The 22,757-nt window shown below is 46.4% G+C and overlaps 1 protein-coding gene across 3 annotated transcripts; it reads right to left on the reverse strand.

Annotated features, from left to right (window-relative positions):
• LOC123054241 (O-fucosyltransferase 29) lies at nucleotides 1–3,855 on the reverse strand. 3 transcript variants are annotated; one of them, XM_044477965.1, is made up of 9 exons: nucleotides 3,442–3,855; nucleotides 2,988–3,075; nucleotides 2,816–2,889; nucleotides 2,651–2,739; nucleotides 2,371–2,560; nucleotides 1,743–1,924; nucleotides 1,556–1,658; nucleotides 920–1,251; nucleotides 1–667 (listed from the first exon to the last, which is right to left on the reverse strand). In XM_044477965.1, exons 1-9 carry the CDS (start codon nucleotides 3,637–3,639, stop codon nucleotides 406–408), a joined length of 1,518 nt encoding a protein of 505 aa, XP_044333900.1. In that variant the 5' UTR covers nucleotides 3,640–3,855; the 3' UTR covers nucleotides 1–405. The 3 variants fall into 3 exon arrangements, with proteins under 3 accessions (XP_044333900.1, XP_044333898.1, XP_044333899.1); XM_044477963.1 differs by having other exon boundaries at nucleotides 2,816–2,892; nucleotides 3,442–3,853; XM_044477964.1 differs by having other exon boundaries at nucleotides 920–1,248; nucleotides 2,816–2,892; nucleotides 3,442–3,852.
• Nucleotides 3,856–22,757: the final 18,902 nt, after the last annotated feature.

Genomic DNA, 22,757 nt, shown 5'->3' on the forward strand with positions numbered 1-22,757 from the left:
AAAAGCAAAAAAAAAAAACCAACGTTGTAATTGACAGCACACCGTAGTCATTCATGTACACATTACAATCACAGTTACAGGCATGACATACATCCAGTTAGTACGTATAGCTCCTTACCGTGGTGGTTTCTTTAGTTTAGTTATACGAGATATTAGGCATGCTCCTTACCGTGGCAGTTTCTTCGATTCAGCTAACATATTAACAGAACTAATCTAGAGCTGACAGTATGCAAAGTGTTTGTCATCCCTGCCAAGTGCCAACCACCAGAACATCATGAGCTGACGTGCCATGGTTTTACGTCTGCCGTCAGCATCTGTAGTTCCATCATCCTCTTAACTTGCAAAATATGTACTTTCCCTTTGCATCAAGGCCAGGCTCAATTGATCTCCAAGAATTCTCGTTGTCTACCTCACTTGAGATAACAAGTTTCGAGTTTGCATCGTTGCCGATCTGTTCACTGGCACTCTTTGGCAGATACAAGATGATGGCATCTCATGGAAATCATCTCGTCCATGTCTGGGATCATCTGGTTCCCCCATAAGGCCCCGCTGGATTTTCTTTACCTTCCGTGAAAATGTATCCCAACCCGTTTGATTCCATGTCTGAAATAATACATTGAGCTTTCTCGTGTTTGGGCGAATAGTTCTCTTATGGCCCATGTATCGCCTACAGATTTGATAGGACATGAAGACCATTAGCATATTAAATGTAGAATCAAACGAGTATAAATAAACTACCACCAACAGACAAAGACACCATATATAGCATTAGGGAATAGGGATAAGATAACTAGGGTGCATGGGCACTGTGGACCGTACCTCAATTCACTTCTTTGCATTGTATTGCAATATATTCTACAAATGTAGTATATTCTAAAAATACCCAAACATATCCAGAAAAAAAGAGGGATGTATATACCTGCGTCCAGCTAACACCTTGGCCATGTTTCCATTATTATTGGTAACAAAAACATCACTCTCATCACATACAATGAAGTCGATAGCAGCCAATCGTGAAGAAAAAGGAAGGAATGGTTTCAGATCATCGCCAGCAAGCATCTCCTTGGTGTAGAAGTTTGGAAAGAGTTCGCGCAGAGGCCGAAGAGTTTCTTCTCCGCCATATATTTCTCCAGAAGCAACATACAGGTAAGTTTCATTGCCAAAACCAACAGCTCGCAGCATTAAACCAATTTCGTGAGGAGTTAATGGACATTTTCCCCTGGTGCGCTCATCCTCAGCACTTAAGTCCTGCTAGTAATAACCAATCTAAAATCAGTTCACCATTTAAAGTTTACACTAAATGACACCAACTGACCAAAATCCAATCACTGCAAATATCATAACTTAAAGTAAAATCATCATCTCAAACAGCATGTTCTTTTGGGAAATCATACTCAACATATTCTTGTAGTTGTAGGTGCAAAAGAGAAACACAAAACCCAACAAAGAGCCAACAATAAAGGAAGTGAAAAGTGATAATTATAGTTATGGACCCATCTGTTGAGAATTATTCGATAGGAAAACCACATTATCTCACCAAGTTTCAGAGTCTTACAGGTAATGTATCCCACCGTTTCCTAATTTCAGCCAGTTCCTTTCTTTCTTTTTCACCACCACCATAGTAACAGCCAGAAAATGCAAGCATGTCAGGTTCAAACCTAATTACATAACCCAAAATTGATGTTTAGTAAAATATGCGTACTTTCAGCGAAATGTTCATAAATTCCATTTAGGGACCATACCTCAAGTGAATGGCGACATATCGTGAGCTCATGACTCTCAATCTTCGCACCAATTTTTTACCCAAAGTTTGTATGGGCTTTTTGAATCTTAATGCATGAAAGTTTACTCGACACCGTAACTTCTGCAATTCTTCATCAAGATCATTGGCGAGCCGATAATCAAACTTAGTTAGCTGCAAAGCCTGCAAAATTTTCGACAGCTGAGCTACTAGGAAAATGTAGCTGTATTCATATATTCCTCAGTTCATCAGAACAGATGACTCACATATCGCTATAATGATTTCATATACACTGCCAATTAACACAGTATTTAATATACCTCAGGGAAATCAGGATGTATTCTCTTAACGAACAAATGAGACTACCAAGCTGACCATGCAACAGTAAGTAATTAGACAACCAGATGTTCAGGTTATCACACACGTAACTTTGCACTAAAGCAGATGAATACAATGGTTATATCTTGAAATTAAACAAAGTAATAAGCAGAAAGACTGCGAGATGAAATAACTTCTGTTTGTACATGATGACATGCTTGACAAGGATAGAAGCAATAAATAGTAGCATGTACTCGATAAATACGGAGTAATATGCAACAAGTTCCAAACCGCTTGTTTGGATTACTTACTCTCCTTCGCATCAGAATAGGCAAAACTTCATCAATGTAAAACTCAGGCATGGATTTTCTAGGTGTCCGCATGGTCCATGGAAGTTTATCCATTGATATCATAACTTCATAAGGGATCCTTTTAACAACAGTTACATCCTTTGATAGGTACGATATGAACCAGTCCGTGTCAAAAATATCGGAGAATTCACTGCAAAGAACACATGCAGTATGAGGACAAGTACCTGTGAGGAGCAAACAACCATAGAATATGCCATGTAATCTCAAGTTCTTAAATCACCTGTCATCCTTCCAGAATGAGTGGTGGTCTAACTCGGGCACAACAAGTGTGGCATTCAAAATCCAGGCAACAACAACAGCATCTGTTATCTGGAAACTGAAGATCATAATGGTAATATAATGGATAAGAGAAACAAATCAATTACAAGTTGAAAAAAGATTATACCCCTATGCGTTGTTGGTTCAGTCCCCCGCTAGTAGCAATCAGCAAGTAGCCAGTAGAACTGTTCTCCGGCACAGCTGCTGGAAGATGAACACAGAGAAACCTCAAGATTGTAAATTTTGCCGCTCTTCACATAGTTTAAAAGGGACGGACTTGACTGATCGAGTAGACTAACATCTTAATTTTGGGCTCCTCCCACTGCATCCGTAGTACAAGTTGGAATATCTTGATTTCCAAATATCAATGGGTTCGGTGTTTCTAACCTGCACATTATTAGTATCATAGAGCAATATCAATTGAGAATGACTTGGAAGTTTGCAATGGATTATGCATGAACAGATAAGACGGTAACTAGTAATCTTTCAACCACACATACTGAATTTTTTGATTGGCTAGTTTATTAGGAAAACGACGCATATTTGGCAAAAATGTGAGCTCTTCCTTCAGTCCCTTCAATTTCTTTCTAGGTTACGATGTGACAGGCGTAGCCATCGGTACTAGTTTTCACTGACCAGAATTAAACTCTATCCAGAGAAATCACACTCAACAAACCGCGTAAACCAAAACTTATCCAAAATTCTGTCGAATTATTACTATGCAGTAAAACGGGCAAAGTTTCAATCAGTCACCTGATTGGACCGCCACCGGCTCCGGATCCGCGACCAGTCGGCGTCGGTGACGATGTGCCCGGTGAAGAGCGATACGAAGCCTAGGACGAACAGAGCCGTGCCCAGGAACACCGGGGAAGGCTGAGCCCTCCTCGCCGTCTTCGGCGAGGCGGAGCCGCCGCCGTAGTGTGGCTTCGCCGGATCAGGCTTCCTCCCCATGCCGCGCGGTTAGCAGGTCGTGCCCCACGGCAGAAACCAGCTCGCGGAAACTGCAGCCTGGGCGGCGCCGCCAACGGCAGAGCGCGAGCCCGCCGCGCTAGATCGTGGAGGCGCGGGAGCTCGGGGAGGGGCCGCCCATGGCGAGTGGAGGAAACAACTGTCGTGTGAACGCGGTGCTGAGCGTGACCGTGCCCCAGGGCCCACAGGCAGACAAGTAATAAAGGCCGAAACAAAAGGAGGAACAACACAATGAACTGGGTCTTCTTTACTAGGGTGGGCTGTATGTTGGCCTAACTTTCTTAGTGGCCTACGCTCCGTTGGTGCAACGTTTTTTTCCCCAAATTTTATTATTATTTTGTGGCGTACGCTATTTTGTGACGGCCGCTAATCTTTCTTTTTGAGAAACAGGTACACACAAGCAAACGCTCACAAACACGTACATACACTCTCTTCTCTGAACGGATGCACGCACATCATAGTTCTATGAGTACCTTCGAGAGACTGAGCCGACACGCCTTGAGACTGAGCCTCCCTATCGATGAAAACATCGCCTCTCAATGGAAGAATATTCCTCCTTTATGAGATACCAAGGAGCCAAACTGAGGTTTGGTCCTTGATGACTGAGGTACCACTACACTCATAACCATCAAAGCACACGTTGATTTACGCTTATGGCTGGTAATTGACAGTGTTTAACACAACCGAATAGCGTACGTACCAAACAACTATCTTAGCTATATCAGGCTCGGTAAATTTAAAAGGTGAGGTTTGCCGGCGTCCTGGGAACGGGAGTACCCAGACTTGCCTGCTTGCGGCCCGCCACGTGGCTCCATCAACGGCCCGGTATGGCCCAGGTTCGGTAGCAACAACTCGAGACCCTCGCGAGGGGCCAAGCCTCGCGAGGCGGACGACACCAAGACCTCCCTGGGGCGGCCTCGCAAGGCCGGCTCCTGAGTAGCGGAGATATCTATGCGGAGGCACCTCGCGAGGTTCACATGACATGAGCCATGGCGACCAAGGCCAGGCGGGCGCAGTGTACCAGTTTCCTCTTTGGTGCTAAAGAGGCAAGCGCAGGCGAGGAGTCCTGAGGCATCAGGCAAAGGTTTCCATATCGGTGCAACGAGATCAAGACCAGCAGGACGGAGGTCATCATGGAGCCCACAACAGCGTCACCACCAGAGCCTTTGGCAGGCGAAGACTACTTTTGTCAGGATAGCTCGTACTAATTGTCTCCCTTCAAAATTGGCCGTTGTGGGATCCCTTCCCGCCTACACAGTTGGGAAGAGGACCAAGGCCACTATAAATAGGACTAGCCATCACCGTAGGAGGAAAACTCATCTTGGGTTGGATCCAGTCCACCAAGGCCTTCTCACCATCTCATCGAGCTCAAGAACACCTCTCCTCCCGAGGTCGTTCACCCATTGTACTAGTTCATCCTTAGCCCTCGAGGCAATCCATCACCACCACACTGGAGTAGGGTATTACACCACAACGGTGGCCCGAACCAGTATAAATCTCTGTGTCTTGTGTTCTTTGGGTTCATCGAGCTAAGCCGTGGAATCGTTGGGTAAGCAGGCTGGGGAGAAAGAGTCCTTCGTGTGCACCCCAGAGTTCGAACCTCTCAAGGGTCTGCGGAACCCTGAATCCGACATTTGGCGCGCCAGGTAGGGGTGCGCCGAAGCTTTCTCCTCCATCAGTCGGCCCGCCATCACCCCGTGGTTCCGATGTCTGACGATCCGAGGACCCATGCCGACCACTGGGCTGCCTGGCCTGCCCGGGCACCACCGTTCACTCAAGAAGACCTCAAGTCCGCACTCCAGGCGGCCCGCGCACTGCCCAACACCCCCGGGCGCGGGCGGCGCGGACCGGCGCCCTCCGCCCTCGCACCGCGGTGCACGCGCGCCGCCACGCGATCCTCAAGCTACGCTGCGGCAACGGCACCGCACACCCGACGAGAGCAGGCGAACATGCGGGTCGCGCTCATCGTGGCGCGGGAGCTACTACAATGCAGGTTGGCAGAGAGCGGCCGCGACGCGCTGCTGGAGCGCGTCGCCGAACTACTGAACGCCGCCTGCAGAGGTACGCCGCCCTTTTGCTCTTTGCCCACGCCTCAGGTTGTGGCAGAAGCACGCGCGAGATCCAAGCGAGCTCGCGCGCCCCTTGGGGCGCTAGGGGACCCGAGAACACCAACATGGATCCCGACGCAGCCTGTCCCGCCGCTACAGCACCATCGCCGGGGGAGGCAAGCGCTGGCGGTCCACCCCGAGGACGCGCTGGAATGCCACCCAGCGGCCACCAGGGCCAAGCATCGCGGTTAGTGGCTCAAGGCGTGGGGCACCCAGGCGATGGCTCAGGCGGAGCGACCACGGACGCCTACGTGCCCCGCATGGTGAACCTGGGGTACGTGCCGGGGGAAGGCCCCGACTCGTTCCCCGGGCCAGGATGGAATGGCGGAACGCCCGAAGCAGGGGCCTTCCACGAGTCGCCCGGGGGCTTCGCCGACCCCTTCAGCGACGACGACGGCGGGGTACAACCAATATATCAGGAGCAAGCTTACGCTAACCATGAGCTGCAAGTAAACCGGGCCACGGTAGCAATCGGAGACCCCAGGGCGGTGGCTCCGCCCCCAGCGGGGGTGGTGCTCAGGCCCTCCCCCGCGCTGCACAGAGCAAGGCGTTGCACGGAGGTAGGTCCTCTGCCGGGGGAGGCGCCGGCGAGCCCTTCCCCCCGGCAGAGTGCTTGTGGTCGCCGAGGGCGCCGCCAGCGTCCCCTTTGCCCCTTGGCCTCGTCCTGGTTTCCGGACGCCCCAACGGTGGTCGGGGGTGGCGCAGGGCGGGGCCCTCGTCTGGCGATATGAAGCAAGGCTCACGCCTATGAAGGTCTCCGCTCGTGACACTCTCACGTAATAATGAGTGGGGCTGTACACGCCCCGGAGTCTCCAGAGTGCCGCCCTCGGGCCTCGGGGGCTCCCGCCCACGTCCTAGTGGAAGCACCATGCTCCGCGCGGGCCGTCGACACTGTCCCCCAATGACTATGCTCACAGCCAGTGAAAGCACTTAGCTCCGCGCTGGGGGGAAGACAAGAAGACTAGCTAGGTGCTGGACGCGGCCATTTGCTTTCATCTGCTTTTCTGTAACTTGATTCGCCGCCCTTTTGGATTGAATTTGGAGTATCGTTTGTTGTCAAGCGTGGGAGGAGTCTTTTCTTGTTCGTGTTGATTTCTTGCGTTTTGGTTGCGTGCTTTATATCGAGACTCGCACCTGCTCCCACTCCCCTTGCGAGCGCCTCGCGAGCGCGGGCTGGGCGTGGTGTGCGCGCGTTGACCGCACTCAGGCAAGCCCGAGTGGCGGAAAACCCCCCAGGACCAAGAGCACAATCGCCACAGGGCCACCGCGCGCGTACTCTGCCATAATCTGGCGTTCGCTCCTCGCGAGGCCCTCTCGGGCGGACTAGCGGGCTCCTCGGAAGACCTGGAACCTCGCGAGCCCATGGAGGGCTCCCCTCAGGAGAAAATCACATCGGCAACCACAAAACTAGTTCAAGGCCTGCTTGGACCGAGGTAAGTCACAGCAGCAAGCCTGCTGAGAGGCTCGTGAGCTTGCAGAAGCACGTTTCAAGTCCGGCCTAAAAGATGGGACGTTAATTTACATACACGAAGGGCTCCCCCTCCCATGTCCAAGTCTTTGCGTGCAGGTCCAAGCGAAGGGGAGCAGGCTCAATTGGACATGCCGCTCGCAGCATCGTCCCGGTCGCTCTCGTACGCGCTGCTGGCACTATCGCTGGCGTCGTCTTCACCATCATCCTCGGTGGCAAAAGCCCTGACCAGAGCGTCCATGTTATCATCTACCCAGCATGTCAGGTTATCCCGGATAGCCCCGGGTATTGGGGCAATAGCGGCGTCGAAGTCGAAGTTGGGGTCGAGGTTTTGGAGATGACTGAAGACGCGGGAGAACGCGCGCCCAAGGAGGCCTCGGATTTTCTCCTCAACGAACTCGCGAGCCCTCGCAGCCCAGTCCTCCAGGCGCGTCACGACTTCGGTGAAGAATCGGAAATGGTTGGCATAATCTTCCACGCGGGGATGAGGGACGTGCTCTTCGCAGATGGCGCCTGATGTCGCTTGAAGCTACGTCGGTATTTCCCCAAAGAGGAAGGGATGATGCAGCACAGCGACAGTAGGTATTTTCCTCAGAAATGAAACCAAGGTTATCAAACCAGTAGGAGAACCAAGCAACACAACATAAACAGCCCCTACACACAAATAACAACACCTCGCAACCCGACATGTTAAAGGGGTTGTCAATCCCTTTCGGGGTACGACACCAGAAATTGCATGATGACATGAGAAAGTTATAATAGATTGAAATAATAGATCGCAAATAAAATAAAGTGCAGCAAAGTATTTTTGTATTTTTGGTTTAGTAGATATGAATAAAAAGAGCAAATAAAATAGATCGCAAAGCAAATATATGAAGAAGAAGACCCGAGGGCCGTAGATTTCACTAGTGGCTTCTCTCGAGAAAAATAGCAAATGGTGGGTAAAAAAATTACTGTTGGGCAATTGATAGAACTTCAAATAATTATGACGATATCCAGGCAATGATCATTACATAGGCATCACATCCAAGATTAGTAGACCGACTCCTGCCTGCTGATAGTCTTCAAAGTATCTATAATTTTTGATTGTTCCATGCTATTATATTATCTGTTTTGGATGTTTAATGGACTTTAATATGCTCTTTTATATTATTTTTGGGACTAACCTATTAACCGGAGGCCTAGTGCCAGTTTCTGTTTTTTTTGCCTATTTTAGAGTTTTGCAGAAAAGGAATACCAAACGGAGTCCAAACAAATGAAACCTTCGCGAGGATCTTTCTTGGACCGAAAGCAATCCAGAAGACTTGGAGTCGAAGTCTGGAACTCCACGAGGAGGCCACGAGGCAGGAGGGCGCGCCCGCACCCTCGTGGGCCCCTCGTAGCTCCACCGACGTACTTCTTTCACCTATATATACTCTTATACCCTAGAAACATCAGGGGGAGCCACGAAACCACTTTTCCACCGCCGCAACCTTCTGTACCCGTGAGATCCCATCTTGGGGCCTTTTCCGGCGATCTGCCGAAGGGGGAATCAATCATGGAGGGCTTCTACATCAACACCATTGCCTCTCCGATGAAGCATGAGTAGTTTACCACAGACCTTCGGGTCCATAGTTATTAGGTAGATGGCTTCTTCTCTCTCTTTGATTCTCAATACAAGTTCTCCTTGACGTTCTTGGAGATCTATTCGATGTAATACTCTTTTGCGGTGTGTTTGTCGAGATCCGATGAATTGTGGATTTATGAACAAGATTATCTATGAATATTATTTGGTTCTTCTCTGAATTCATATATGCATGATTTGATATCTTTGCAAGTCTCTTCGAATTATCGGTTTAGTTTGGCCTACTAGATTGATCTTTCTTGCAATGGGAGAAGTGCTTAGCTTTGGGTTCAATCTTGCGGTGTCCTTTCCCAGTGACAGTAGGGGCAGCAAGGCACGTATTGTATTGTTGCCATCGAGGATAAAAAGATGGGGTTTATATCATATTGCTTGAGTTTATCCCTCCACATCATGTCATCTTGCTTAATGCGTTACTCCGTTCTTATGAACTTAATACTCTAGATGCATGCTGGATAGCGGTCGATGTGTGGAGTAATAGTAGTAGATGTAGAATCGTTTCGGTCTACTTGACACGGACGTGATGCCTATATTCATGATCATTGCCTTAGATATCTTCATAACTATGCGCTTTTCTATCAATTGCTCGGCAGTAATTTGTTCACCCACCGTAATACATGCTATCTTGAGAGAAGCCACTAGTGAAACCTATAGCCCCCGGGTCTCCTTCCTATTATATTACATCTCTTTTATTTACATCGCATCTCGTTTACTATTTTGCAATCTTTACTTTCCAATCTATACAACAAAAATACCAAAATATTTACTTTACTATCTCTATTAGATCTCACTTTTGCGAGTGACCATGAAGGGATTGACAACCCCTTTATCGCATTGGTTGCAAGGTTCTTGATTGTTTGTGCAGGTACTAGGTGACTTGTGCGTTGTCTCCTACTGGATTGATACTTTGATTCTCAAAACTAAGGGAAATACGTTGCTGCATCACCCTTTCCTCTTCAAGGGAAAACCAACGCATGCTTAAGAGGTAGCAAGAAGGATTTCTGGCACCGTTGCCGGGGAGATCTACGCCAAGTCAAGACATACCAAGTACCCATCATAAACTCTTCTCCCTCGCATTACATTATTTGCCATTCGCCTCTCGTTTTCCTCTCCGCCACTTCTAAAATGACTTTCGAAAACCTTTGCCTTTTTTTTGCCCCTCTTCCGTTCGCCTCTTTTCGTTTGCTTCTTGTGTGCTTGTGTGTTGGATTGATTGTTTGTCACGATGGCTCAAGATAATACTAAATTGTGTGACTTTTCCAATACCAACAAGAATGATTTTATTAGCACTCCGATTGCTCCTACTACCGAAGATGAATCTTGTGAAATTAATACCCCTTTGTTGAATCTTGTTATGAAAGATCAATTTTCTGGCCTTCCTAGTGAAGATGCCGCTACCCATCTAAACAACTTTGTTGATTTGTGTGATATGCAAAAGAAGAAATATGTGGATAATGATATTGTTAAACTGAAGCTATTTCCGTTTTCACTTAGAGATCGTGCTAAAACTTGGTTCTCTTCTTTGCCTAAAAATAGTATTGATTCATGGAATAAGTGCAAAGATGCTTTTACTTCTAAGTATTTTCCTCCCGCTAAGATCATCTCTCTTAGGGACGATATTATGAACTTTAAGCAACTTGATCATGAGCATGTTGCACAAGCTTGGGAGAGGATGAAATTAATGATACGTAATTGCCCTACACATGGTTTGAATTTGTGGATGATTATACAACATTTTTATGCCGGACTGAATTTTGCTTCTAGAAATCTTTTAGATTCGGCCGCGGGAGGCACTTTTATGGAAATCACTTTAGGAGAATCTACTAAACTCCTAGACAATATTATGGTTTATTATTCTCAATGGCACACCGAAAGATCCACTAGTAAAAAAGTTCATGCGATTGAAGAGATTAATGTTTTGAGTGGAAAGATGGATGAACTTATGAAATTGTTTGCTAATAAAAGTGTTTCTTCTGATCCTAATGATATGCCTTTGTCCACTTTGATTGAGAATAATAATGAATCTATGGATGTGAATTTTGTTGGTAGGAACAATTTTGGTAACAACGCGTATAGAGGAAACTTTAATTCTAGGTCGTTTCCTAGTAATTCCTCTAATAATTATGGTAATTCCTACAACAACTCTTATGGAAATTTTAATAAGATGCCCTCGGATTTTGAGACTAGTGTTAAAGAATTTATGAGTTCGCAAAAGAATTTCAATGCTTTGGTTGAAGAAAAATTGCTTAAGATTGATGAGTTGGCTAGGAACGTGGATATAATTTCTCTTGATGTTGATTCTTTGAAACTTAGATCTATTCCACCTAAGCATGACATCAATGAGTCTCTCAAAACCATGAGAATTTCCATTGATGAGTGCAAAGAAAGAACCGCTAGGATGCGTGCTAAGAATGATTGCTTTGTGAAATCGTGTTCTTCTAATTTCTATGAAAATAAAGATGAAGATCTAAAAGTTATTGATGTGTCCCCTATTAAATCTTTGTTTTGCAATATGAATCTTCATAATGATGGGACTGAATATGATCCACCTTTACCTAGGAGGTGTTCCAAAAATTCGGAGTTTTTAGATAAATGAGAGCGGTAAATCGGTAAGAGACATCATAGATCGCACCATATCCAATAGAGTGCGATTACGACGTTCGGACACACCATTTCTCTGAGGTGTTCCAGGCGGCGTGAGTTGTGAAACTATTCCAAATTTCCTTAAGTGTGCACCAAACTCGTGACTTAAATATTCTCCACCACGATCTGATCATAAGAATTTTATTTTCCTGTCACGTTGATTCTCAACTTCACTCTGAAATTCCTTGAACTTCTCAAAGGTTTCAGAATTGTGTTTCATTAGGTAGACATACCCATATCTACTTAAATCATCAGTGAGAGTGAGAACATAACGATATCCTCCGCGAGCCTCAACACTCATTGGACCACACACATCGGTATGTATGATTTCCAATAAGTTGGTTGCTCGCTCCATTGTTCCGGAGAACGGAGTCTTGGTCATCTTACCCATGAGGCATGGTTCGTACGTGTCAAATGATTCGTAATCAAGAGACTCCAAAAGTCCATCTGCATGGAGCTTCTTCATGCGCTTGACACCAATGTGACCAAGGCGGCAGTGCCACAAGTATGTGGAACTATCGTTATCAACTTTACATCTTTTGGTATTCACACTATGAACATGTGTAACATCACGTTCGAGATTCATCAAAAATAAACCATTGACCAGCGGGGCATGACCATAAAACATATCTCTCAAATAAATAGAACAACCATTATTCTCAGATTTAAATGAGTAGCCATCTCAAATTAAACGAGATCCAGATACAATGTTCATGCTCAAAGCTGGCACTAAATAACAATTATTGAGGTTTAAAACTAATCCCGTGGGTAGATGCAAAGGTAGCGTGCCAACGGCGATCACATCGACCTTGGAACCATTCCCGACGCGCATCGTCACCTCATCCTTTGCCAGTCTCCGTTTATTCCGTAGTTCCTGTTTTGAGTTACAAATATGAGCAACCGCACCAGTATCAAATACCCAGGAGCTACTACGAGTACTGGTAAGGTACACATCAATTACTTGTATATCACATATACCTTGGGTGTTGCCGGCCTTCTTCTTGTCCGCTAAATATTTGGGGCAATTCCGCTTCCAGTGACCACTTCCCTTGCAATAAAAGCACTCAGTCTCGGGCTTGGGTCCATTCTTTGACTTCTTCCCGGTAACTGGCTTACCGGGCGCGGTAACTCCCTTGCCGTCCTTCTTGAAGTTCTTCTTACCCTTGCCCTTCTTGAACTTAGTGGTTTTATTCACCATCAACACTTGATGTTCTTTTCTGATCTCTACCTCAGCTGATTTCAGCATTGAATATACCTCAGGAATGGTCTTTTCCATCCCCTGCATATTGAAGTTCATCACAAAGCTCTTGTAGCTTGGTGGAAGCGACTGGAGGATTCTGTCAACGACCGCGTCATCCGGGAGATTAACTCCCAGCTGAGACAAGCGGTTGTGCAACCCAGACATTCTGAGTATGTGCTCACTAACAGAACTGTTCTCCTCCATTTTACAGCTGAAGAACTTGTCGGAGACATCATATCTCTCGACCCGGGCATGAGCTTGAAAAACCAGTTTCAGCTCCTCGAACATCTCGTATGCTCCATGTTTCTCAAAACGCTTTTGGAGACCCGGTTCTAAGCTGTAAAGCATGCCGCACTGAACGAGGGAGTAATCATCAGCACGCTGCTGCCAAGCGTTCATAACGTCTTGGTTCTCAGGGATTGGTGCTTCACCTAGCGGTGCTTCTAAGACATAATCTTTCTTGGCTACTATAAGGATGAGCCTCAGGTTCCGGACCCAGTCCGTATAGTTGCTGCCATCATCTTTCAGCTTGGTTTTCTCTAGGAACGTGTTGAAATTGAGGACAACGTTGGCCATTTGATCTACAAGACATAGTGTAAAGATTTTAGACTAAGTTCATGATAATTGAGTTCATCTAATCAAATTATTTAATGAACTCCCACTCAGATAGACATCCCTCTAGTCATCTAAGTGAAACATGATCCGAGTTTAACTAGGCCGTGTCCGATCATCACGTGAGACGGACTAGTCAAGATCGGTGAACATCTCCATGTTGATCGTATCTTCTATACGACTCATGCTCGACCTTTCGGTCCTCCGTGTTCCGAGGCCATGTCTGTACATGCTAGGCTCGTCAAGTCAACCTAAGTGTATTGCGTGTGTTCCGAGGCCATGTCTGTACATGCTAGGCTCGTCAACACCCGTTGTATTCGAACGTTAGGATCTATCACACCCGATCATCACGTGGTGCTTCGAAACAACGAACCTTCGCAACGGTGCACAGTTAGGGTGAACACTTTCTTGAAATTATTATAAGGGATCATCCTACTTGCTACCGTCGTTCTAAGCAAATAAGATGCAAAAACATGATAAACATCACATGCAATCAAATAGTGACATGATATGGCCAATATCATTATGCTCCTTTGATCTCCATCTTCGGGGCACCATGATCATCTTCGTCACCGGCATGACACCATGATCTCCATCATTGTGTCTTCATGAAGTCGTCACGCCAACGATTTCTTCTACTTGTATGGCTAACGCGTTTAGCAACAAAGTAAAGTAAATTACATGGCGTTATTCAATGACACGCAGGTCATGCAAAATAATAAAGACAACTCCTATGGCTCCTGCCGGTTGTCATACTCATCGACATGCAAGTCGTGATTCCTATTACAAGAATATGATCAATCTCATACATCACATATATCATTCATCACATCTTCTGGCCATATCACATCACATAGCACTTGCTGCAAAAACAAGTTAGACGTCCTCTAATTGTTGTTGCAAGTTTTTTTACGTGGTTTGTAGGTTTCTAGCAAGAACGTTTTCTTACCTACGTATGACCACAACGTGATTTGCCCATTTCTATTTACCCTTCATAAGGACCCTTTTCATCGAATCCGTTCCGACTAAAGTAGGAGAGACAGACACCCGCTAGCCACCTTATGCAACTAGTGCATGTCAGTCGGTGGAACCTGTCTCACGTAAGCGTACGTGTAAGGTCGGTCCGGGCCGCTTCATCCTACAATGCCGCCGAAACAAGAAACGACTAGTAGCGGCAAGAAGAATTGGCAAACTCAACGCCCACAACTGCTTTGTGTTCTACTCGTGCATAGTAACTACGCATAGACCTGGCTCATGATGCCACTGTTGGGAATCGTAGCATAATTTTAAAATTTTCCTACGCTCACCAAGATGCATCTATGGAGTCTACTAGCAACGAGGGGAAAGGAGTGCATCTACGTACCCTTGTAGATCGCGAGCGGAAGCGTTCCAATGAACGTGGATGACGGAGTCGAACTCGCCGTGATCCAAATCACCGATGACCGAGTGCCGAACGGACGGCACCTCCGCGTTCAACACACGTACGGTGCAGCGACGTCTCCTCCTTCTTGATCCAGCAAGGGGGAAGGAGAGGTTGATGGAGATCCAGCAGCACGACGGCGTGGTGGTGGATGTAGCGGGTCTCGGCAGGGCTTCGCTAAGCTTCTGCGAGAGAGAGAGAGAGAGGTGTTGCAGGGGAGGAGGGAGGCGCCCAAGGCTGTAGGTTGCTGCCCTCCCTCCCCCCTTTGCCCCCTGGGGGGGCGCCGGCCCTAGAGATGAGATCTCATGGGGGGGGGGGGCGGCGGCCACAAGGGGGGGAAGGGGTTGCCTTGCCCCCCAAGGCAAGGGGGAACTCCCCCCTAGGGTTCCCAACCCTAGGCGCATGGGGGGAGGCCCAAGGGGGGCGCCCCAGCCCACTAAGGGCTGGTTCCCTTCCACTTTCAGCCCACGGGGCCCTCCGGGATAGGTGGCCCCACCCGGTGGACCCCCGGAACCCTTCCGGTGGTCCCGGTACAATACCGGTAACCCCCGAAACTTTCCCGGTGGCCGAAACTGGACTTCCTATATATAATTCTTCACCTCCGGACCATTCCGGAACCTCTCGTGACGTCCGGATCTCATCCGGGACTCCGAACAACTTTCGGGTTTCCGCATACATATATCTCTACAACCGTAGCGTCACCGAACCTTAAGTGTGTAGACCCTACGGGTTCGGGAGACATGCAGACATGACCGAGACGCCTCTCCGGTCAATAACCAACAGCGGGATCTGGATACCCATGTTGGCTCCCACATGTTCCACGATGATCTCATCGGATGAACCACGGTGTCGAGGATTCAATCAATCCGTATGCAATTCCCTTTGTCAATCGGTATGTTACTTGCCTGAGATTCGATCGTCGGTATCCCAATACCTTGTTCAATCTCGTTACCGGCAAGTCTCTTTACTCGTACCGCAATGCATGATCCCGTGACTAACGCCTTAGTCACATTGAGCTCATTATGATGATGCATCACCGAGTGGGCCCAGAGATACCTCCCCGTCACACGGAGTGACAAATCCCAGTCTCGATCCGTGCCAACCCAACAGACACTTTCGGAGATACCCGTAGTGCACCTTTATAGTCACCCAGTTACGTTGTGACGTTTGGCACACCCAAAGCACTCCTACGGTATCCGGGAGTTGCACGATCTCATGGTCTAAGGAAAAGATACTTGACATTGGAAAAACTCTAGCAAACGAAACTACACGATCTATTATGCTATGCTTAGGATTGGGTCTTGTCCATCACATCATTCTCCTAATGATGTGATCCCGTTATCAATGACATCCAATGTCCATAGTCAGGAAACCATGACTATCTGTTGATCAACGAGCTAGTCAACTAGAGGCTTACTAGGGACACGTTGTGGTCTATGTATTCACACATGTATTACGATTTCCGGACAATACAATTATAGCATGAATAATAGACTATTATCATGAACACAGAAATATAATAATAACCATTTATTATTGCCTCTAGGGCATATTTCCAACAATTTGGGTGCTAGTTTTTCCACGATTCCAAAAACCTTGTGTGATGTGCTAGGTTTTCGTGAATTTGATGATTGTTCTCTAAATTTACATCTTGCGGATTCCACCATTAAGAAACCTATGGGAAGGATTAATGATGTTCTTATTGTTGAAAATAGTAATTATGTGCCTGTATATTTCATTGTTCTTGATATAGATTGCAATCCTACATGTCCTATTATTCTTGGTAGACCTTTCCTTAGAACGCTTGGTGCAATTATAGACATGAAAGAAGGAAATATTAGATTCCAATTTCTGTTAAGGAAAGGCATGAAACACTTTCCTAGGAAGAAATTTAATTGCCTTATGAATCTATTATGAGAGCCACTTATGGATTGCATACCAAAGATGGCAATACCTAGATCTATTCTTGTTTTTATGCCTAGCTAGGGGCGTTAAACGATAGCGCTTGTTGGGAGGCAACCCAATTTTATTTTTGTTCTTTACTTTTTGCTCCTGTTTAGTAATAAATAATTCATCTAGCTTCTTTTTAGATGTGGTTTTATGTTTTAATTAGTGTTTGTGCCAAGTAGAACCTTTGGGAAGACTTGGGTGAAGTCTTTGCGATCTTCCTGTAAAAAACAGAAACTTTTGCACTCACGAGATTAGCTGTCATTTTTTACTGGAGAGTGATTTTAGGTTGATTCGTTTTGCAGATGATTAATAGACAAATTCCTCACGTCCACCAATTTATTTCAGAATTTTTAGAGTTACATAAGTATTCGAAAGTTACAGATTGCTACGGACTTTTCTGTTTTTGAGTGATTCTGTTTTCGTGTGTTGTTTGCTTATTTTGATGAATCTATTAGTATCGGGGGGTATGAACCATAGAGAAGTTGGAATACAGTAGGTTTAACACCAATATAAATAAAGAATGAGTTCATTACAGTACCTTAAAGTGGTGGTTTATTTTCTTATACTAACGGAGCTCATGACATTTTCTGTTGAAGTTTTGTGTTGTGAAGTTTTCAAGTTTTTGGGTAAAGATTTGATGGATTTTGGAATAAGGAGTTGCAAGAGCCTAACCTTGGGGATGCCCAAGGCACCCCAAGGCAAAAGTCAAGGACAACCAAAAGCCTAAGCTTGGGGATGCCCCGGAAGGCATCCCCTCTTTCGTCTTCGTCTATCGGTAACTTTACTTGAGGCTATATTTTTATTCACCACATGATATGTGTTTTGCTTGGAGCGTCTTGTATGATTTGAATCTTTGCTTTTTAGTTTACCACAATCATCCTTGCTGTACACACCTTTTGGGAGAGACACGCATGAATCGGAATTTATAAGAATACTCTATCTGCTTCACTTATATCTTTCGAGCTAGATAATTTTGCTCTAGTGCTTCACTTATATCTTTTTAGAGCACGGTGGTGGTTTTATTTTATAGAAATTATTGATATCTCATGCTTCACTTATATTATTTTGAGAGTATTTTAGAACATCATGGTAATTTGCTTTGGCTATAAAACTAGTCCTAATATGATGGGCATCGAAGATGGGTATAATAAAAACTTCCATATAAAGTGCGTTGAATACTATGAGAAGTTTGATGCTTGATGATTGTTTTGAGATATGAGGATGGTGATATTAGAGTCATGATAGTAGATTAATTGTGAATTTGAGAAATACTTGTGTTGAGGTTTGCAAGTCCCGTAGCATGCACGTATGGTAACCGTTGTGTAACAAATTTGAAGCATGAGGTGTTTCTTTAATTGTCTTCCTTATGTGTGGAGGTCGGGATCGCATGATGGTTAACTCCTACCAACCCTTTCCCTAGGAGCATGCGCGTAGTGCTTGGTTTTGATGACTTGTAGATCTTTGCAATAAGTATGTGTGTTCTTTATGACTAATGTTGAGTCCATGGATTATACGCACTCTCACCCTTCCACCGTTGCTAGCCTCTCTAGTACTGCGCAACTTTCGCCGGTACCATAAACCCACCATTTACCTTCCTCAAAACAGCCACCATACCTACCTATTATGGCATTTCCATAGCCATTCCAAGATATATTTCCATGCAACATTCCACCGTTTTGTTTATTATGACACGCTCCATCAGTCATATTGCCTTGCATGATCATGTAGTTGACATCATATTTGTGGCAAAGCCACCATTCATAATTTTTTCATACATGTCACTCTTGATTCATTGCACATCCTGGTACACCGCCGGAGGCATTCATATAGAGTCATATTTTGTTCTAAGTATCGAGTTGTAATCCTTGAGGTGTAAATAAATAGAAGTGTGATGATCATCATTATTAGAGCATTGTCCCGTGTGAGGAAATAAAAAAAGAGGCCAAAGAAGCCAATGAAAAAAGAGAGGCCAAAGAAGCCAAACAAAAAAAAGAAAGAAAAAGAGAGAAGGGACAATGCTACTATCCTTTTTCCACACTTGTGCTTCAAAGTAGCACCATGATCTTCATGATTGAGAGTCTCTTATTTTGTCACTTTCATATACTAGTGGGAATTTTCGTTATAGAATTTGGCTTGTATATTCCAATGATGGGCTTCCTCAAAATGCCCTAGGTCTTCACAAGCAAGCAAGTTGGATGCACACCCACTTAGTTTCTTTTGTTGAGCTTTCATACATTTATAGCTCTAGTGCTTCCGTTGCATGGCAATCCCTACTCACTCACATTGATATCTATTGATGGGCATCTCCATAGCCCATTTGTCGGTGGGAAACGACACCTATGGGATCACAAGAATCCCTACTACGGTTGCCGGGGCGTAGGGTTGTGAGAAGAGCAGGAATAACAGTCAACATAAGGATCGTTTACCCAGGTTCGGGCCGCGAGGATGCCTAATACCCTAGTCCTGCTTTGGTGGATGTATTGAGAGAGTTCTTGAGCTCTCTAACTAGCTATGGTGGCTGCGTCGTTCAAAAGAGCCGAATCCCTCTCCAGTATGCCAAGGGCCTCCTTTTATAGTCGAAAGGGGCTGCCACAGTGGCACACAGGAGGTGGAAAGGCCTACAGCGCTGCGAGCTTATCACTCGTGTTACAGGACAAGACGCATTTAATGCATAGATTAGGTGTCTCTTAGCTTTATTGGGGACGGGAACGAGGCCCGTCCCGTCCGTTGCCGCCTCGCCTTGCTTCAACACGCGCCCAGGCCAGCGGTGCATGCGGCGCCATGTAGGCAGGCAGGCAGCTGAGGTGGCGTGGTGGTAGGGTCTTCACGAAGATCTGCATGCCACCATGCAGGTGTTTGCTGAGTTGGTGTAGAGGCCGCCCGTCGCCACGCAGGTGCCTGCCCAGCTGGTTGAGCTAGGAGCTGCTTGGGGACGGCGGTGGAGTCTTGGTCGACGCGGGCCTGGCTGTGGCCCCACTGACGCCCTCGGCAAGGGCCTTGCTGGGGGCCCGGCAAGGGTCTTGCCGTGGCGTTGCAGTCGTCCCCGGCAAGGCGCTTGCCGGGGGTCTTGTGGGTCTCCTCGGCAAGGATCCCGCCGTGGGTCGCTGTCTTCTGGTTCTCATCTGATCTCATATCTCTATGGTCTTGACAAAGATTTTCATGCTACCACGGAGGTGCCTCCCGAGCCCTAGTTCCAATGTGGTTGGTGGAGTTGGAACCCGTGGGCTCAAGGGTGGCTCGCTCTGTTAGCATCGGGCAAGTTGCCCCGGCAAGGCTCTTGCCGGGGTCGCGGAGGCTGCCCCGGCAAGTGTTGGGGAACGTAGTAATAATTCAAAATTTTCCTACGTGTCACCAAAGATCAATCTAGGAGATGCTAGCAACGAGAGAGAGGGAGTGCATCTTCATACCCTTGAAGATCGCTAAGCGGAAGCGTTACAAGAACGCGGTTGATGGAGTCGTACTCGCGGCGATTCAAATCATGGAAGATCCGATCTAGCGCCAAACGGACGGCACCTCCGCGTTCAACACACGTACAGCCCGGGGACGTCTCCTCCTTCTTGATCCAGCAAGGGGAGAGGAGAAGTTGAGGGAGAACTCCAACAGCACGACGGCATGGTGGCAATGGAGCTCGTGGTTCTCCGGCAGAGCTTCGCTAAGCACTACGGAGGAGGAGGAGGAGTTGGAGGAGGAGAGGGCTGCGCCTTGCCAGGGGTGTAGCTGCCCTCCCACCCCCTCACTATATATAGGAGGAAGGGAAGAGGGGGCCGGCCCCTCTAGATGGATCTAGAGGAGGAGGCGGCGGCCAGGGGGAAACCCTAGATGGGTTTGGGCGCCCCCACCCCTCCTGGTTACGTGAGAGGGGTTGGGAGGGGCGCACAGCCCCTTAGTGGTTTGCCCCTTCCCCTTGGCCCATAAGGCCCCCCAACGCTTGCCGGGGCCTCCGAAACCCCTTTCGGACATGCTGGCCATAGCCTGGTACCCCCGGAACAATTCCGGACTCCAATACCCTTCGTCAAATATACCGATCTTCACCTCCGGACCATTCCGGAGCTCCTCGTCATGTCCGGGATCTCATCCGGGACTCCGAACAACCTTCGGTAACCACATACTATTTCCCATAACAACTCTAGCGTCACCGAACCTTAAGTGTGTAGACCCTACGGGTTCGGGAACCATGCAGACATGACCGAGACACCTCTCCGGCCAATAACCAATAGCGGGATCTGGATACCCATATTGGCTCCCACATGTTCCACGATGATCTCATTGGATGAACCACGATGTCGGGGATTCAATCAATCCCGTATACAATTCCCTTTGTCTATCGGTATGTTACTTGCCCGAGATTCGATCGTCGGTATCCCAATACCTCGTTCAATCTCGTTACCGGCAAGTCTCTTTACTCGTTCCGTAACGCATGATCCCGTGGCTAACTCATTAGTCACATTGAGCTCATTATGATGATGCATTACCGAGTGGGCCCAGAGATACCTCTCCGTCATACGGAGTGACAAATCCCAGTCTTGATTCGTGCCAACCCAACAGACACTTTCGGAGATACCTGTAGTGCACCTTTATAGCCACCCAGTTACGTTGTGACGTTTGGTACACCCAAAGCATTCCTACGGTATCTGGGAGTTGCACAATCTCATGGTCTAAGGAAACGATACTTGACATTAGAAAAGCTCTTAGCAAACAAACTACACGATCTTGTGCTATGCTTAGGATTGGGTCTTGTCCATCACATCATTCTCCTAATGATGTGATCCCATTATCAATGACATACAATGTCCATGGTCAGGAAACCATAGCCATCTATTGATCAACGAGCTAGTCAACTAGAGGCTTACTAGGGACATGTTGTGGTCTATGTATTCACACATGTATTACGGTTTCCAGTTAATACAATTATAGCATGAACAATAGACAATTATCATGAACAAGGAAATACAATAATAACCATTTTATTATTGCCTCTAGGGCAATTTCCAACAGTCTCCCACTTGCACTAGAGTCAATAATCTAGTTCACATAACTATGTGATTGTAATGAATCCAACACCCATGGGGTTTGTTCATATCTCGCTTGTGAGAGAGGTTTTTAGTCAACGGGTCTGAACCTTCCAGATCCGTGTGTGCTTTACAAATCTCTATGTCATCTTGTAGATGCAGCTACCACGCGCTACTTGGAGCTATTCCAAATAACTGCTGTACTATACGAATCCGGTTTACTACTCAGAGTCATCTGGATTAGTGTCAAAGTTTGCATCGACGTAACCCTTTACGATGAACTCTTTTTCCACCTCCATAATCGATAAAATTCCTTAGTCCACTAGATACTAAGGATAAGTTCGACCGCTGTCATGTGATCCATTCCTGGATCAGTCTTGTACCCCTTGACTGACTCATGGCAAGGCACACTTCAGGTGCGGTACACAGCATAGCATACTGTAGAGCCTACGTCTAAAGCATAGGGGACAACCTCCGTCCTTTCTCTCTCTTCTGCCGTGGTCATGTTTTGAGTCTTACTCAATACTCACACCTTGTAACACAGCCAAGAACTCCTTATTTGCTGATCTATTTTGAACTCCTTCAAAATCTTGTCACGGTATGTATTCATTTGAAAGTACTATTAAGCGTTTTTGATCTATCCTTATAGATCTTGATGCTCAATGTTCAAGTAGCTTAATCCAGGTTCTCCATTGAAAAACACTTTTCAAATAACCCTGTATGCTTTCCAGAAATTCTACATCATTTCTGATCAACAATATGTTAACAACATATACTCATCAAAATTTTTTGTAGTTCTCCCACTCACTTCTTTGGAAATACAAGTTTCTCATCAACTTTGTAAAAACCCAAAATCTTTGATCATCTCATCAAAGCGTACATTCCAACTCCGAGATGCTTACTCCAGTCCTTAGAAGGATTGCTGGAGCTTTGCATACTTGTTAGCATCTTTCAGGATTAACAAAACCTTCTGGTTGTATCACATACAACCTTTCCTCAAGAAAATCGTCGAGGAAACAATGTTTTTGA

This window comes from Triticum aestivum, chromosome 2D (assembly GCF_018294505.1).
Source record: "Triticum aestivum cultivar Chinese Spring chromosome 2D, IWGSC CS RefSeq v2.1, whole genome shotgun sequence".
In the NCBI taxonomy this organism is placed as follows: domain Eukaryota; kingdom Viridiplantae; phylum Streptophyta; class Magnoliopsida; order Poales; family Poaceae; genus Triticum; species Triticum aestivum.

What these genes read in the sequence shown, in the direction of transcription:
- LOC123054241 (XM_044477963.1), bottom strand. Translation starts at nt 3,639, where the DNA reads ATGGGGAGGAAGCCTGATCCGGCGAAGCCACACTACGGCGGCGGCTCC. An exon ending in TGAACCAACAACGCATAGGG is followed by an intron (nt 2,740 to 2,815) that starts GTATAATCTTTT and finishes TTCAGTTTCCAG; the next exon opens with ATAACAGATGCTGTTGTTGT. An exon ending in TATGTCGCCATTCACTTGAG is followed by an intron (nt 1,659 to 1,742) that starts GTATGGTCCCTA and finishes TTATGTAATTAG; the next exon opens with GTTTGAACCTGACATGCTTG.